This window comes from Dendrobates tinctorius, unplaced genomic scaffold, assembly GCF_039654945.1.
Source record: "Dendrobates tinctorius isolate UK_male_01 unplaced genomic scaffold, ASM3965494v1 ptg000136l, whole genome shotgun sequence".
Taxonomy (NCBI): domain Eukaryota; kingdom Metazoa; phylum Chordata; class Amphibia; order Anura; family Dendrobatidae; genus Dendrobates; species Dendrobates tinctorius.
In genome coordinates, this window is record NW_027361804.1 from 556740 (window position 1) to 573510 (window position 16771).

Consider the following 16771-nt stretch of genomic DNA (forward strand, 5'->3'; position numbering starts at 1 on the left):
ATAGGAGCAGTATTATAGTAGTTATATTCTTGTACATAGGAGCAGTATTATAGTAGCTATATTCTTGTACATAGGGGGCGGTATTATAGTAATTATATTCTTGTACATAGGGGGCAGTATTATAGTATATTCTTGTACATAGGAGCAGTATTATAGTAGTTATATTCTTGTATATAGGGGCAGTATTATAGTAGTTATATTCTTGCACATAGGAGCAGTATTATAGTAGTTATATTCTTGTACATAGGGGCGGTATTATAGTAATTATATTCTTGTACATAGGGGGCAGAATTGTAGTTATATTCTTGTACATAGGAGCAGTATTATAGTAGCTATAGTCTTGTACATAGGGGGCAGTATTATAGTAGTTATATTCTTGTACATAGGGGGCAGTATTATAGTAGTTATATTCTTGTATATAGGGGCAGTATTATAGTAGTTATATTCTTGCACATAGGAGCAGTATTATAGTAGTTATATTCTTGTACATAGGAGCAGTATTATAGTAGTTATATTCTTGTACATAGGGGGCAGTATTATAGTAGTTATATTCTTGTACATAGGGGGCAGTATTATAGTAGTTATATTCTTGTACATAGGGGGCAGAATTATAGTAGTTATATTCTTGTATATAGGGGCAGTATTATAGTAGTAGTTATATTCTTGTACATAGGGGCAGTATTATAGTAGTTATATTCTGGTACATAGGAAGCAATATTATAGTAGTTATATTCTTGTATATAGGGGGCAGTATTATAGTAGTTATATTCTTGTATATAGGGGACAGTATTATAGTAGTTATATTCTTGTACATAGGGGCAGTATTATAGTAGTTATTCTTCTACATAGGGGCAGTATTATAGTAGTTATATTCTTGTACATAGGGGCAGTATTATAGTAGTTATTCTTCTACATAGGGGCAGTATACACGGGGAGAGGCCTGGGTATATACATAGCCAGTCACATTACGCAGTTATACACAGAGACATCGGATTGGACAGAAGTGCGTCTTCTCTTCTGGAACTTTACAAACACTTTTTTTTCTTCAGAAATCATTTCATAACAATCTGGAATTTAGTTTTGGATCCGGTTCAATTTCTCTCTCTTATCGACCACAATTAATGCTTTTCTGATTCTTCAACGTTATAATTAGCAGCAGTGAACGGCATAATTGCCAGCAGAACGCATCTTAATATGTCACGGGGATCAAATAAGCTGATGCTGCTCCAGATTTTAATGGCGGTACAGTCGAGTCGTCTGTAAATAAATAACCATCATTTACTTCGTTCCAGAGCGAGAAAAGTCGCCACTGACCGAACACAACAGACGGAAATTTGGCATCTTTGGCTGAACCATGGAGCTTGCGGGACGGGCGCTACTCATTTACTGATACAACATGTCGTGGATGCAGAGGAGGAGGAAAACATGGATGCCGCTTCAGTCATCCAGGTGGCGCTGTTTAATGGCGTTTCCGGGACGGAGACCCCCAATTAATGGTGCAGGATCACATGAATATGACCGGTGAAGGATTCACAGTCAGAAATTTTCAGCATTTTCTGTCGCTGTTCTTGCTTTATTAAGGGGTCCGCTGCTCAGACATTTCGAAATGTCTCAAGATGGTCGCAGTCTCCTAGGATTCCCGCTAGTTCTATGGAGGTCACCTTGTGCCCCCATACCCAGAAACGTCTCACATCTATGACCACACGAAGTCTCCATAGGGATCGCCAGCCGGATGGACACAGAATAATGTCCCACCATCACCCCAAGCACGAAGGATTCCCATTTAGGTCTTCAGCGTGGAGACTTATTCCAACACTGTAAAATGTTCTCTCCGGTGTTGGAGCCACACGTGATCCCTGTACAATTGGCTTGTTGTGCGACTGGAAACGTCTCATGACTGTTGCGGTCACACATTACGGAAAGCATTAGCGACGTGACTTTCTGGAAATGTCTCACAATTGTCTCGGTCAAATTTTTTGCCTCGTTTTGGGACTCCTTCCCTAGAATCCATATTTTTATCCCTTCTGATTTAAACCTTTTTTTCCCCTTGAAAACTTTAATGGTGAAACGCAATGTGGCGCCGATGACAAAGGCGCCAGGTCGCGGGCAGTCGTGTAATTAGAAATATGGTAATTTCCATCCTGTTTACAAACAAGATGTCTAAAGGGCTACAATCTGCCCGTCAGCGGCGAAATCTTCCGAGACCCCCGGCGGGCAGCAGAGGTGATGGCAGCCGAGAGGTAACTTCCCTGTCATCCAGGGAGACAAGTGGGAGTTGTGAGTCCGTGTAATTGCTGCAGGATGGTGAAAGGACGGCGAACTGACGACACCGGGAAGGTGAAAGTGTGAGTGGGTTAAAAGGAGCGAACGACGACGCAAAAGACAATGTGCCCGGAATAAAAGTGCCACGCAGACAAAAATAAAATCTCCCGGCTCCGGAGCGAATAGGTGTCTCATTAAGAAGAAGTGGCGACAACCTCCGCATTCAGCCGTCAGCAAAACGACAGGTCTGCCGAAACCGGGTGCAAAGTAACGATGGCGAGTCTGTAGTTACAGAAAGTAGGCCGCAGGGCTCACAGTCCAATGACGGGCACTGACCGCAGGGCTCACAGTCCAATGACGGGCACTGACCGCAGGGCTCACAGTCCAATGACGGGCACTGACCGCAGGGCTCACAGTCCAATGACGGGCACTGACCGCAGGGCTCACAGTCCAATGACGGGCACTGACCGCAGGGCTCACAGTCCAATGACGGGCACTGACCGCAGGGCTCACAGTCCAATGACGGGCACTGACCGCAGGGCTCACAGTCCAATGACGGGCACTGACCGCAGGGCTCACAGTCCAATGACGGGCACTGACCGCAGAGCTCACAGTCCAATGACGGGCACTGACCGCAGAGCTCACAGTCCAATGACGGGCACTGACCGCAGAGCTCACAGTCCAATGACGGGCACTGACCGCAGAGCTCACAGTCCAATGACGGGCACTGACCGCAGAGCTCACAGTCCAATGACGGGCACTGACCGCAGAGCTCACAGTCTAATGACGGGCACTGACCGCAGAGCTCACAGTCTAATGACGGGCACTGACCGCAGAGCTCACAGTCTAATGACGGGCACTGACCGCAGAGCTCACAGTCTAATGACGGGCACTGACCGCAGAGCTTACAGTCTAATGACGGGCACTGACCGCAGAGCTTACAGTCTAATGACGGGCACTGACCGCAGAGCTTACAGTCTAATGACGGGCAATGAGCGTGTAGGTCACAATCTAATTTCGGGCACTGACCGCGGAGGAAACGGAAACACACTTAAGCTTTGTGTCGTAGTACAGGAAATCACCGGTGTCACCAAGTTCACATTTTGCGATCACGTGACCCCACATTAATGGCGCCTGTCACCTTCCTACATGTTGGCCATGTGATGGCGTTCCTATTTATCATATAACGTTCCTCGGAGACCTGACAGGTTTGTCTGCAGGTAATGCTTTTCCGCATTCGCTGCCGTCCGTTTGATTAAGTCGCCGGTTTACATCTTGTGCATTAATGGAAATCTGCGCTTCCATCGGAGCTTTTAGCCCCGGTCACATAATTTCTCCATTTCATCTTTCATTTACAGCCGCACTTAGCCCCGTCATGTTTCCACTTCCTCCGTAATCGAATAAAGCAAGTAGTTAGCGACAAGCCACATTAAGGCGTATCACGGGAGGCCATTGTTCGCCGTCCACGCCGCGGCCGCTCTTGTTTAATAATTATAAAGCCATCAAAAGAGAAAAAAAAAAAAAGAAAAACACAACAAAATAACAAAGTAACAATCGCGAGGTCTAAATCTCAGCAATTGATGGGCCTAATGCGTACGACGGGGATGCGGTATTAGGCTTTCCTACAAAAACAGGTACGTAAATCCCCGGAGGAAGTCGATGAGCGGCGGTACAGGCCATTGTTCCCGGCCAGTGTGGGCAGCATTCCCGCTGGGCCTTAGTCAAGCTTAACGCAGCCGGAGGTCGGGACGGGAAAGGTAATTAAGAGAATGAGGCGTCGGGGGGCGAAGCTTCATTGTTTTTGCTCTTTGGATCAGTTATGGTCAACAAAAAGGAAAAAAAAAAAAAAAGAAAAAAAAAAAAAAGGAGGGAAACGGCGCGGTCACATGATCACGGCATAGGGGTACAGAGGCTGCAATGGCAACAGAGACCACTAATTAAAAAATAAAAAACACAATGGGGTTGTGCTACAGAACTTGCACTGCATTTTACGGTAGTTACACCCAGAGCTGCACTCATAATTCTGCTGATTGTCATTGGACTGCCCGTACCAGAAAAATAGAAACAAAACATTTACAAAGTGACATTATGTGAAAAATCAACCTGTGACGTGGGCATCACCGTTATCTGTGGCTTTATCTGCCCCAGACTGGCACTGTGCACCAATTCCAACAGGTCCATAAAAGAATGATACAAAGTAGCCGGAGCGTCCTGGGTATAGATACATTGTAACCTTTCCATACAAGACGGAGGGGGCAGGAGACGGACACATCATGGAAGGACGGGTGTGAGATTGGTGATGGTGGAGGTGTGGGGCTCAGTGGGAGACCGCGCCATTTCTTCCCCCACAATGGAGAGTTCAGGAGGCGTCTCAGTGGATGGGAGGTTCCGGAGTCGTCGTCTCGCCGCTCGGACATATGAAAGAAACACCTGTTATAATCTAGACGCAAAGAATGAAACAACAATGGCTGGAAATGGAGGGGGCGGGCGAGAGAATGAGGCAGATGATATTCTCGGAGCCTGAAATAAATGGCATCCGACCGTCCCCGCTGTCACTGCTGCCAGCTCTGAATGTCATCTCTAGAACGCAAGCTCCGCAGCCGAGGCAGGGAATGAAGGAGAACACACATGGCAGCAGCCACAGGTGGCTGCGAGTGTCTGAGGGGGTCTCAGTGCCAACCTATGGGACAAGGCAGGCAGGCCCGCATACAAGTCGCGGGGTGCCAGGGTGGGGGATGGCACCAGAAACTCCCAGGGGTGCAGTATAGATGGAAGAAATCATTCAAGGCTCAAGGGGTCTGCGTCTGGACTGTGCGCCCCTGGACATTGGGTAAGTGCACCCCCCAACAGTGGAGTGGGAGGGCAGTCTGCCTCAGGTGGGGGTCCGCATCCTCTGCAAAGATGCCCGGGTGGGTGTCAGACCCTGATGAACATTAATGTCATACATGATAAAGATATAAATAGGAAACCTTGGCGACAATCCATCCACCAGGTGTCAATTTTCAAGGGCCTGCAGTTCTGGAAGTATTCACACCCCTAGATATATAAACACACCCACATACATATATATCCACACCGACCTCCATATAGAAAGACAGGCTGTATATACCTGTACACACCTACAGTTAGGTCCATATATATTTGGACAGACAACATTTTTCTCATTTTGGTTCTAGACATTATCACAATGAATTTTAAACAAAACAATTCAGATGCAGTTGAAGTTCAGACTTTCAGCTTTCATTTGAGGGTCTCCACATTAACATTGGATGAAGGGTTTAGGAGTTTCAGCTCCTTAACATGTGCCGCCCTGTTTTTAAAGGGACCAAAAGTAATTGGACAGATTAAATAATTGCAAATAAAATGTTCATTTCTAGTACTTGGTTGAAAACCCTTTGTTGGCAATGACTGCCTGAAGTCTTGGACATCACCAGACGCTGTGTCTCCTCCTTTTTGATGCTCTGCCAGGCCATCAGAGCACGCTAACCTACATGAGTTGATAATTTTACATAGTTATCTAATCTATTCTAGAGCTTTTGTTAAAGTAGTTTTTGAAACGTCAGAATATAATGCTCGGCAATTGCTTACAACTTGCAGGACATATTGCTTTTGTTCTTCATCTTTTGTCAGAAGGTCGTTAAAGTCGGTTACTTCCTACCTCTTAATTTTTCTTTCCTAACTTTTGGATTTACAACCCTAGCGTGCTCTGATGGTTCATCTGTGCTACTGAGCAATTTATTAGCCATTAACAACTTTTCATTGTCTGTAATGGTGGGATCAAAAAACGATAATCCCACCAACTCTGCATTCAAATACCACAAATGGTTCCAAAGTTTGGTCAGGGCTATTTCTGCAATGTTGTTGTCACATTCTTTATAGTCTAACAGACTATGCAAAATACCTAAATCTTAAAATACCTCAATTTGGATTTTTTCAAACTTTGAGCGATGAGCGGCACGGGTTAACGTCGTTTGATCGAGCTCAAATTTTGGCTCTCTCAATATCTGGAAAGGGGAATCGTTTTGTGGGGTCCAGACGGACAAAAATCCAACATTTCCCCCCCCCCATATGAGATCCGGTCACCCTAGTGGATACCCTCAAATGAAAGCTGAAAGTCTGAACTTCAACTGCATCTGAATTGTTTTGTTTAAAATTCATTGTGGCAATGTCTAGAACCAAAATTAGAAAAATGTCTCTGTCCAAATATATATGGACCTAACTGTATATACAGGCCGTATACACCTGCGCACACCTACATACACACAGGCTGTATACACCTGCGCACACCTACATACACACAGGCCGTATACACCTGCGCACACCTACATACACACAGGCCGTATACACCTGCGCACACCTACATACACACAGGCCGTATACACCTGCGCACACCTACATACACACAGGCCGTATACACCTACATACACACAGGCCGTATACACCTGCGCACACCTACATACACACAGGCCGTATACACCTGCGCACACCTACATACACACAGGCCGTATACACCTGCGCACACCTACATACACACAGGCCGTATACACCTGCGCACACCTACATACACACAGGCCGTATACACCTGCGCACACCTACATACACGCAGGCCGTATACACCTACATACACACAGGCCGTATACACCTGCGCACACCTACATACACACAGGCCGTATACACCTGCGCACACCTACATACACACAGGCCGTATATACCTGCGCACACCTACATACACACAGGCCGTATATACCTGCGCACACCTACATACACACAGGCCGTATATACCTGCGCACACCTACATACACACAGGCCGTATACACCTGTGCACACCTACATACACACAGGCCGTATATACCTGCGCACACCTACATACACACAGGCCGTATACACCTGTGCACACCTACATACACACAGGCCGTATATACCTGTACATACAGGCCATATATACCTGTACACACACAGGCCGTATATACCTGTGCACACCGACATACACACAGGCCGTATATACCTGTACACACACAGGCCGTATATACCTGTACATACAGAATGTACATGTGACGCTAGTCATTTCTAAACAGCCAAGCCGTGAGTCGAAGTGGTCAAGGAGTCCAAGGTCAGAAGCCAGGAGGGTACGTCATAAACAGAAGGAAGAGACAAAAGCGTAGTCCGGTAACGTTCCAAGGTCAGAGTACCGGGAGGATAACGGCTCAGAGCTGAAGGGGTTAAACAGGAGGATGGTCAGAACGAAATCCAACGTCAGGCAACAGATTAAGAAAACAGAACTCAAGGCACAGTGAGCACAAACCTCACAAGATGAATGTACGTCTGGCAGTGATCTGGGAGCAGCGGCTCAGTTAAGTAGGCATGGCAATTACCTGGGATAGTGAACACCTGAGACAGCAGACGCCTCCCAGTCACTGATTGGCTAGTCGAGCTGTCAATCAACACACTGACAGCTTCAGCACGCCCCTGTACCAGACTGGACAGCCGAGCTGTCAGTAACCATTGTCTCCTTCCCCACCATCCTGTAGCATGTAAGCCCGGAAGGCCAGGGTCCTCGCTCTCCTCTGTATCAGTCTGTGATTGTTAGTTTACTGCTAGTGATATCTGTAATTTGTATGTAACCCCTTCTCATGTACAGACCATGGAACCAATGGGGCAATAGAAATAAAAATAATAAAATAACTGCATCCCAGACACCCTGAGGGGTGGAACCGTGACAGTATATACCTGTACACACAGGCAGTATATACCTGTACACACCTACATACACACAGGCCGTATATACCTGTACACACCTACATACACACAGGCCGTATATACCAGCACACACAGGCCGTATATACCTGTGCACACCTACATACACACAGGTTGTATACACCTGCGCACACCTACATACACACAGGCCGTATAAACACATGCGCACACCTACATACACAAAGGCCGTATACACCTGTGCACACCTACATACACACAGGCAGTATATACCTGTACACACCTACACACAGGCCGTATATACCTGTACACACCTACATACACAAAGGCCGTATACACCTGTGCACACCTACATACACACAGGCCGTATATACCTGCGCACACCTACATACACACAGGCCGTATATACCTGTACACACCTACACACAGGTCGTATATACCTGTACACACCTACACACAGGTCGTATATACCTGTACACACCTACACACAGGCCGTATATACCTGTGCACACCTACATACAGGCCGTATATACCTGCGCACACCTACATACACAAAGGCCGTATACACCTGTGCACACCTACACACAGGTCGTATATACCTGTACACACCTACACACAGGTCGTATATACCTGTACACACCTACACACAGGCCGTATATACCTGTGCACACCTACAAACACACAGGCCGTATATACCTGTGCACACCTACATACACACAGGCCGTATATACCTGCACACACCTACATACACACAGGCCGTATATACCTGTACACACCTACATACAGGCTGTATATACCTGTACACACCTACATACACACAGGCCGTATATACCTGTACACACCTACACACAGGCTGTATATACCTCTACACACAGGCCGTATATACCTGTACACACCTACACACAGGCCTATATACCTGCGCACACTTACATACACACAGGCCGTATATACCTGTGCACACCTACATACACACAGGCCGTATATACCTGCGCACACCTACATACACACAGGCCGTATATACCTGCACACACCTACATACACACAGGCCGTATATACCTGTACACACCTACATACAGGCTGTATATACCTGTACACACCTACATACACACAGGCTGTATATACCTGTACACACCTACATACACACAGGCTGTATATACCTGTACACACCTACATACACACAGGCCGTATATACCTGTACACACCTACATACAGGCTGTATATACCTGTACACACCTACATACAGGCTGTATATACCTGTACACACCTACATACAGGCTGTATATACCTGTACACACCTACACACAAGCTGTATATACCTGTACACACCTAGATACACACAGGCCGTATATACCTGTACACACCTACATACAGGCTGTATATACCTGTACACACCTACATACACACAGGCCGTATATACCTGTACACACCTACATACAGGCTGTATATACCTGTACACACCTACATACACACAGGCCGTATATACCTGTTGGATGTTGATCTCCATGAGGTCACTCATCCTTATGTTCATAGCCTTTCACTAGGCATTGCTCCTACTAGCCAGTTTCCTACTCCACACTGATGAGGGGCAATACCCCGAAACAGCTGTCTGTGGATGGATACCATGTTTTGGCATAGGTGGTTTCCTTCATTGGAGACTGCCCTTCCCGTGGTTGTTCCTTCCCGGGGAAAGACCTGGCTAGTCATTGCTTGCGTTGAGAAACATGTGATGGTGTCTCCGCGGCTGTTGATTTACATGCTTTTGCATATTTCCCATAAGGGATGGGGGCATTGCTCTAGATCACTGCGTTGAGAAACATGTGATGGTGTCTCCGCAGTGTTGGATGTTGATCTCCATGAGGTCACTCATCCTTATGTTCATAGCCTTTCACTAGGCATTGCTCCTACTAGCCAGTTTCCTACTCCACACTGATGAGGGGCAATACCCCGAAACAGCTGTCTGTGGATGGATACCATGTTTTGGCATAGGTGGTTTCCTTCATTGGAGACTGCCCTTCCCGTGGTTGTTCCTTCCCGGGGAAAGACCTGGCTAGTCATTGCTTGCGTTGAGAAACATGTGATGGTGTCTCCGCGGCTGTTGATTTACATGCTTTTGCATATTTCCCATAAGGGATGGGGGCATTGCTCTAGATCACTGCGTTGAGAAACATGTGATGGTGTCTCCGCAGTGTTGGATGTTGATCTCCATGAGGTCACTCATCCTTATGTTCATAGCCTTTCACTAGGCATTGCTCCTACTAGCCAGTTTCCTACTCCACACTGATGAGGGGCAATACCCCGAAACAGCTGTCTGTGGATGGATACCATGTTTTGGCATAGGTGGTTTCCTTCATTGGAGACTGCCCTTCCCGTGGTTGTTCCTTCCCGGGGAAAGACCTGGCTAGTCATTGCTTGCGTTGAGAAACATGTGATGGTGTCTCCGCGGCTGTTGATTTACATGCTTTTGCATATTTCCCATAAGGGATGGGGGCATTGCTCTAGATCACTGCGTTGAGAAACATGTGATGGTGTCTCCGCAGTGTTGGATGTTGATCTCCATGAGGTCACTCATCCTTATGTTCATAGCCTTTCACTAGGCATTGCTCCTACTAGCCAGTTTCCTACTCCACACTGATGAGGGGCAATACCCCGAAACAGCTGTCTGTGGATGGATACCATGTTTTGGCATAGGTGGTTTCCTTCATTGGAGACTGCCCTTCCCGTGGTTGTTCCTTCCCGGGGAAAGACCTGGCTAGTCATTGCTTGCGTTGAGAAACATGTGATGGTGTCTCCGCGGCTGTTGATTTACATGCTTTTGCATATTTCCCATAAGGGATGGGGGCATTGCTCTAGATCACTGCGTTGAGAAACATGTGATGGTGTCTCCGCAGTGTTGGATGTTGATCTCCATGAGGTCACTCATCCTTATGTTCATAGCCTTTCACTAGGCATTGCTCCTACTAGCCAGTTTCCTACTCCACACTGATGAGGGGCAATACCCCGAAACAGCTGTCTGTGGATGGATACCATGTTTTGGCATAGGTGGTTTCCTTCATTGGAGACTGCCCTTCCCGTGGTTGTTCCTTCCCGGGGAAAGACCTGGCTAGTCATTGCTTGCGTTGAGAAACATGTGATGGTGTCTCCGCGGCTGTTGATTTACATGCTTTTGCATATTTCCCATAAGGGATGGGGGCATTGCTCTAGATCACTGCGTTGAGAAACATGTGATGGTGTCTCCGCAGTGTTGGATGTTGATCTCCATGAGGTCACTCATCCTTATGTTCATAGCCTTTCACTAGGCATTGCTCCTACTAGCCAGTTTCCTACTCCACACTGATGAGGGGCAATACCCCGAAACAGCTGTCTGTGGATGGATACCATGTTTTGGCATAGGTGGTTTCCTTCATTGGAGACTGCCCTTCCCGTGGTTGTTCCTTCCCGGGGAAAGACCTGGCTAGTCATTGCTTGCGTTGAGAAACATGTGATGGTGTCTCCGCGGCTGTTGATTTACATGCTTTTGCATATTTCCCATAAGGGATGGGGGCATTGCTCTAGATCACTGCGTTGAGAAACATGTGATGGTGTCTCCGCAGTGTTGGATGTTGATCTCCATGAGGTCACTCATCCTTATGTTCATAGCCTTTCACTAGGCATTGCTCCTACTAGCCAGTTTCCTACTCCACACTGATGAGGGGCAATACCCCGAAACAGCTGTCTGTGGATGGATACCATGTTTTGGCATAGGTGGTTTCCTTCATTGGAGACTGCCCTTCCCGTGGTTGTTCCTTCCCGGGGAAAGACCTGGCTAGTCATTGCTTGCGTTGAGAAACATGTGATGGTGTCTCCGCGGCTGTTGATTTACATGCTTTTGCATATTTCCCATAAGGGATGGGGGCATTGCTCTAGATCACTGCGTTGAGAAACATGTGATGGTGTCTCCGCAGTGTTGGATGTTGATCTCCATGAGGTCACTCATCCTTATGTTCATAGCCTTTCACTAGGCATTGCTCCTACTAGCCAGTTTCCTACTCCACACTGATGAGGGGCAATACCCCGAAACAGCTGTCTGTGGATGGATACCATGTTTTGGCATAGGTGGTTTCCTTCATTGGAGACTGCCCTTCCCGTGGTTGTTCCTTCCCGGGGAAAGACCTGGCTAGTCATTGCTTGCGTTGAGAAACATGTGATGGTGTCTCCGCGGCTGTTGATTTACATGCTTTTGCATATTTCCCATAAGGGATGGGGGCATTGCTCTAGATCACTGCGTTGAGAAACATGTGATGGTGTCTCCGCAGTGTTGGATGTTGATCTCCATGAGGTCACTCATCCTTATGTTCATCGTATATACCTGTACACACCTACATACAGGCTGTATATACCTGTACACACCTACATACACACAGGCCGTATATACCTGTACACACCTACATACAGGCTGTATATACCTGTACACACCTACATACACACAGGCCGTATATACCTGTACACACCTACATTCAGGCTGTATATACCTGTACACACCTACATACAGGCTGTATATACCTGTACACACCTACACACAGGCTGTATATACCTGTACACACTGTGGCAGGGCTAAGGGTCGTGTAATTGATGGGAGATATGTGTCTCATAAATGGCTTATCTCCATAATGTAAGGCAGAAGTAAAGCGTACCAGATATTGTTATTGTTTTTGTTGGAAGGACCTGTGGTGAGGTCACAGTCCGCTGCTGGGAACGTGGGTGTGGCTACAGCCTTATAATGTGACCTGCTCCTGAAGCAGGGAGCTGTATGTGGGGAGGACTACACCTCCCAGCATGTGCTGAGACTCGCGGTCTGAGTCTGCAACCACGAAGGTTTATGTTTTGTTTGCCTAAGCTAGAGGCTATTTTTGGTGATACGCTGTTTTATGGTTTATGACAGAAATAAACCTCATGAACTTTGGAAGAACCGGTCTCCTGATTGTCTCCCGCTGCACCTGAGCGAGTCACATCCCCACAATTGGTGGTAGACGTGCGAGCAGCGGTCCCAGCAGAGACTTGAGACAGTTGCTGCATGTCCTGGGTGAAGTTTGCAGCAGGGCAACAAGCATTGCCTGGAATCATGGAGGACCTCATGAAACACCTGGTCCAGTCCCAGGCACTGCAGCAGGAAACCAACAAGCTGTTGTTACAGCAGATCCAGCAAAGCCAGCAGGAGCAGCGGCAGCAGTTCCAGCAGAGCCAGCAGGAGCAGCGGCAGCAGATGCAGCTTCTGGCAACCGGCATCCAGGAGGGCAGTACGAGCGCCCCAACCCCAGGTCGGGCTGATGCCACCGACGTCGAGAAGGCGGTAAGACGCGCATTACAAAAAATGACCCCTGAGGATGATGTGGAGGCCTTCCTGACGGTGTTTGAGAGGGTGGCTGAGAGGGAAAAACTTCAGCCAGAGCGGTGGGCGGAGGTACTGGCCCCTTACCTAACGGGGGAGCCCCAGAAGGCGTACTTTGACCTGACGGTACAAGATGCCAGAGAGTATCCCAAATTAAAAACGGAAATTCTCGCACGCTTGGGGGTAACAATGACTACCAGGGCACAGCGAGTTCATCGCTGGGCCTATCACCGGGACAAACCCCCGCGCTCCCAAATGTTTGACCTGTTGCACCTGGTCCAGAAATGGCTGCAGCCAGAGTCGGCTTCCCCTGCACAGATGGTAGAGCGAGTTGTGATGGATCGGTTTGTGCATTCTCTGCCAAGACCTCTACAGACTTGGGTTGCCCAGGGTGATCCCCAAAATGCTGATGAACTGGTTGGGCTGGTCGAGAGATACCAGGGGATGGAAGGTTCCTTGGGGAAGCAGCCCATTCCATATTGGGGGTCCCAGCAGGGGGCGGAGTCACAAAAAGGTGTGGTGCGTCCAAGGTCAAAAGGGGCGGGGGAGGCGGTGCCCAAGGTCCCCTCGGGTGTTATTTGCTGGAAGTGTCATGGGCCAGGACATATAGCGGCCCGTTGTCCCCAGACCACCGAGCAGATGGACTGCAGCATGGGACGCCGTAGTTCATACTACGCATATCCAGCTTGCAGTGTGAACTCGCTACCTAACAAGGGGCCACAAGCGTGTCCCGTGAAGGTGAACGGTCGAGCAGTAATGGCGCTTCTGGACTCCGGGAGCTTGGTGACCCTTGTGAGGGCCAGTTTTCCTCTAAACATACTCCCGGGTAAAAAGATTGGTGTTCGGTGCATACATGGCGATGCAAAGGACTACCCTATGGCTAGGGTGAAGATTGAAAAGGCGCATGGCACCGAGTCGCATGAAGTTGGCGTTGTTCGAGACTTGTTGCATCCCATAATTATTGGCCGGGATTTCTGTCTGTTTTGGGATCTGTGGGGGAAGGGTTCTGACTGTGCTAGCAAGAGCAGGGAACCAATCCACCCCACTGAGGTATCGCCACCACCAGAGGCAGACGAGTTCCCTTTATGTGTCCTTGTTGGGGATGAAGAGGAAGGGTCCCCTGTACCTGACATCCCGGAGTTAGGGGTGGCCGGGGAGAATTTTGGGACTGCCCAACATAGGGACCCCACACTAAGGGAAGCCTTTAACAATGTCACCGTCATTAATGGGGTTGCACAAGAGCCGGGAGCAGACACAAGGTTTCCCCATTTTATGTTGAGTGGGGAATTGTTGTACCGGGTCACGAAAATAAGGGAGGAGGTGGCAGAGCAGTTAATAGTACCAGGCCCCTATAGACGAAAAGTGTTGGACATGGCCCATTCACACATCTTGGGGGGACACCTGGGGGTGGAAAAAACCCAGGAACGGATTGTACAGAGGTTCTATTGGCCTGGGTGTCACCGGGAAATAGTAAACTATTGCAGGTCCTGCCCGACATGTCAGTTAACTGCCCCCACATCTCATTTTCGGAACCCTCTTGTGCCACTGCCCATTATTGAGGTGCCATTTGAGAGAATTGCCATGGACTTGGTCGGTCCCTTAGTTAAATCAGCTCGGGGCCATCAGTATATATTAGTCATCCTGGACTATGCCACACGCTATCCTGAGGCCATTCCCCTGAGAAACTCCTCTGCGAAGAGTATAGCCCGTGAGCTGGTCCATGTGTTTTCCCGGACAGGTTTGCCGAAGGAGATCCTGACCGACCAGGGGACACCTTTTATGAGCAAGGTGATGAGAGAATTGTGCAGAGTCTTGCAAATTTCCCAGCTGAGGACTTCAGTGTACCATCCACAGTCAGATGGCCTTGTTGAGAGGTTTAACAAGACCCTGAAGAGCATGCTGAGAAAAGTCATAGAGGAAGATGGTAGAGACTGGGATTGTCTCTTACCGTATTTACTGTTTTCTATCCGTGAAGTTCCCCAGGCCTCCACGGGGTTCTCCCCCTTCGAGCTTCTGTACGGCCGGCATCCGCGAGGTCTCCTAGATATAGCCAAGGAAACCTGGGAAGCCGAAGTCACGCCCCACAGAAGCGTCATTGAGCATGTGGCACTGATGCAGCAGAGGGTTGCGAAGGTGATGCCCATTGTTAAAGAACATCTCCGCCAGGCACAAGAGGCTCAGGCCAGGGTCTACAACCGGTCAGCCAGAGTGAGGCAGTTCAATCCGGGAGACCGAGTTCTCGTGCTAATCCCGACGGTGGAAAGTAAGTTCTTGGCCAAGTGGCAAGGGCCATATGAGGTGGTGGAGAAACTGGGAGACGTAAACTACAAGATCCACCAACCCGGAAGACGGAAGCCATACCAGGTTTACCATGTTAACCTTATCAAGCCGTCGCAAGATAGAGAGCCAGCGGTAACTCCGTGCTTGCTGGGCAACCTAGAAGGGGAGGTTGGAGCCGTTACCATAGCAGAGACTCTATCGAAGGCCCAGAAGCAGCAGTGCCGGGAGTTACTCCAGAAAAACCGCGACCTGTTCTCAGAGTTGCCGGGGTGCACGAAGGTGGTGGAGCACGAAATTCTGACCGAGCCACATGTGCGGGTGAACGTGAAACCATATCGTATTCCTGAGGCCCGGCGAGAGGTAATCTCCAAGGAGGTGCAGCGTATGTTGAAGCTCGGGGTCATTGAGGAATCCAAGAGCGGCTGGTCGAGCCCGATTGTCCTGGTCCCAAAACCTGATGGTGAATGGAGGTTCTGCAACGATTACCGGAAGCTGAATGAGGTCTCCAAGTTCGACGCTTATCCCATGCCACGCGTTGATGAGCTCATCGAGAGACTTGGACCTGCCAGGTACATAACCACTTTGGATCTGACCAAGGGATATTGGCAGATCCCCATGGCACAGGAAGCCAAGGAGAAGACGGCATTCTCCACACCAGACGGGTGCTTCCAGTATGTCCGGATGCCGTTTGGCCTACAGGGAGCTCCAGCAACCTTCCAGAGGGAGATGGATAGAATCCTTGCACCTCATAAGCTATATGCTGCCGCATACCTGGATGATATCGTCATCTTTACCCCGGACTGGGAGACTCACCTGGAAAAGGTCCAAGCAGTGTTTGACGCTCTAAGAGAGGCGGGGTTTACAATAAACCCGAAGAAGTGTGCCTTGGGGAGAGAAGAAGCCAAGTACCTCGGATATGTAGTGGGGCGTGGCGAGATCAAACCCCAAATCAATAAAGTGGAGGCAATTCAAACATGGCCGAGACCTCTGTCAAAGAAGCAAGTTAAAGTCTTCCTGGGGATTGTGGGATATTACAGGAGGTTTATCCCAAACTTCGCCACAATGGCTGCACCTCTAACTGATCTGCTTAAAGGGACAAAGTCAGTGATGGTCAGCTGGTCCGAAGAAGCAGAGTCAGCCTTCCAAGAAATG

At 48.5% G+C, this 16771-nt stretch overlaps 1 protein-coding gene across 5 annotated transcripts in view; it reads right to left on the reverse strand.

The window, feature by feature from the left end:
* The window catches only part of SOX5 (SRY-box transcription factor 5), a 269372-nt gene that overhangs the window by 80037 nt on the left and 172564 nt on the right, over positions 1 to 16771 (reverse strand). The window contains exon 1 of one of the 5 annotated variants that reach the window (XM_073544000.1): positions 7565 to 7579. The exons of 3 other annotated variants lie outside the window; for them this stretch is intronic. Coding sequence is in view for 1 of the 2 variants with exons in the window: in XM_073543999.1 (XP_073400100.1) it covers positions 7293 to 7313 (21 nt within the window). In the remaining variant the exon portion in view is untranslated. Of the gene's footprint in view, positions 1 to 7292; positions 7329 to 7564; positions 7580 to 16771 lie in introns of those variants that run through there. One more of the 5 variants, XM_073543999.1, reaches the window with a different exon arrangement.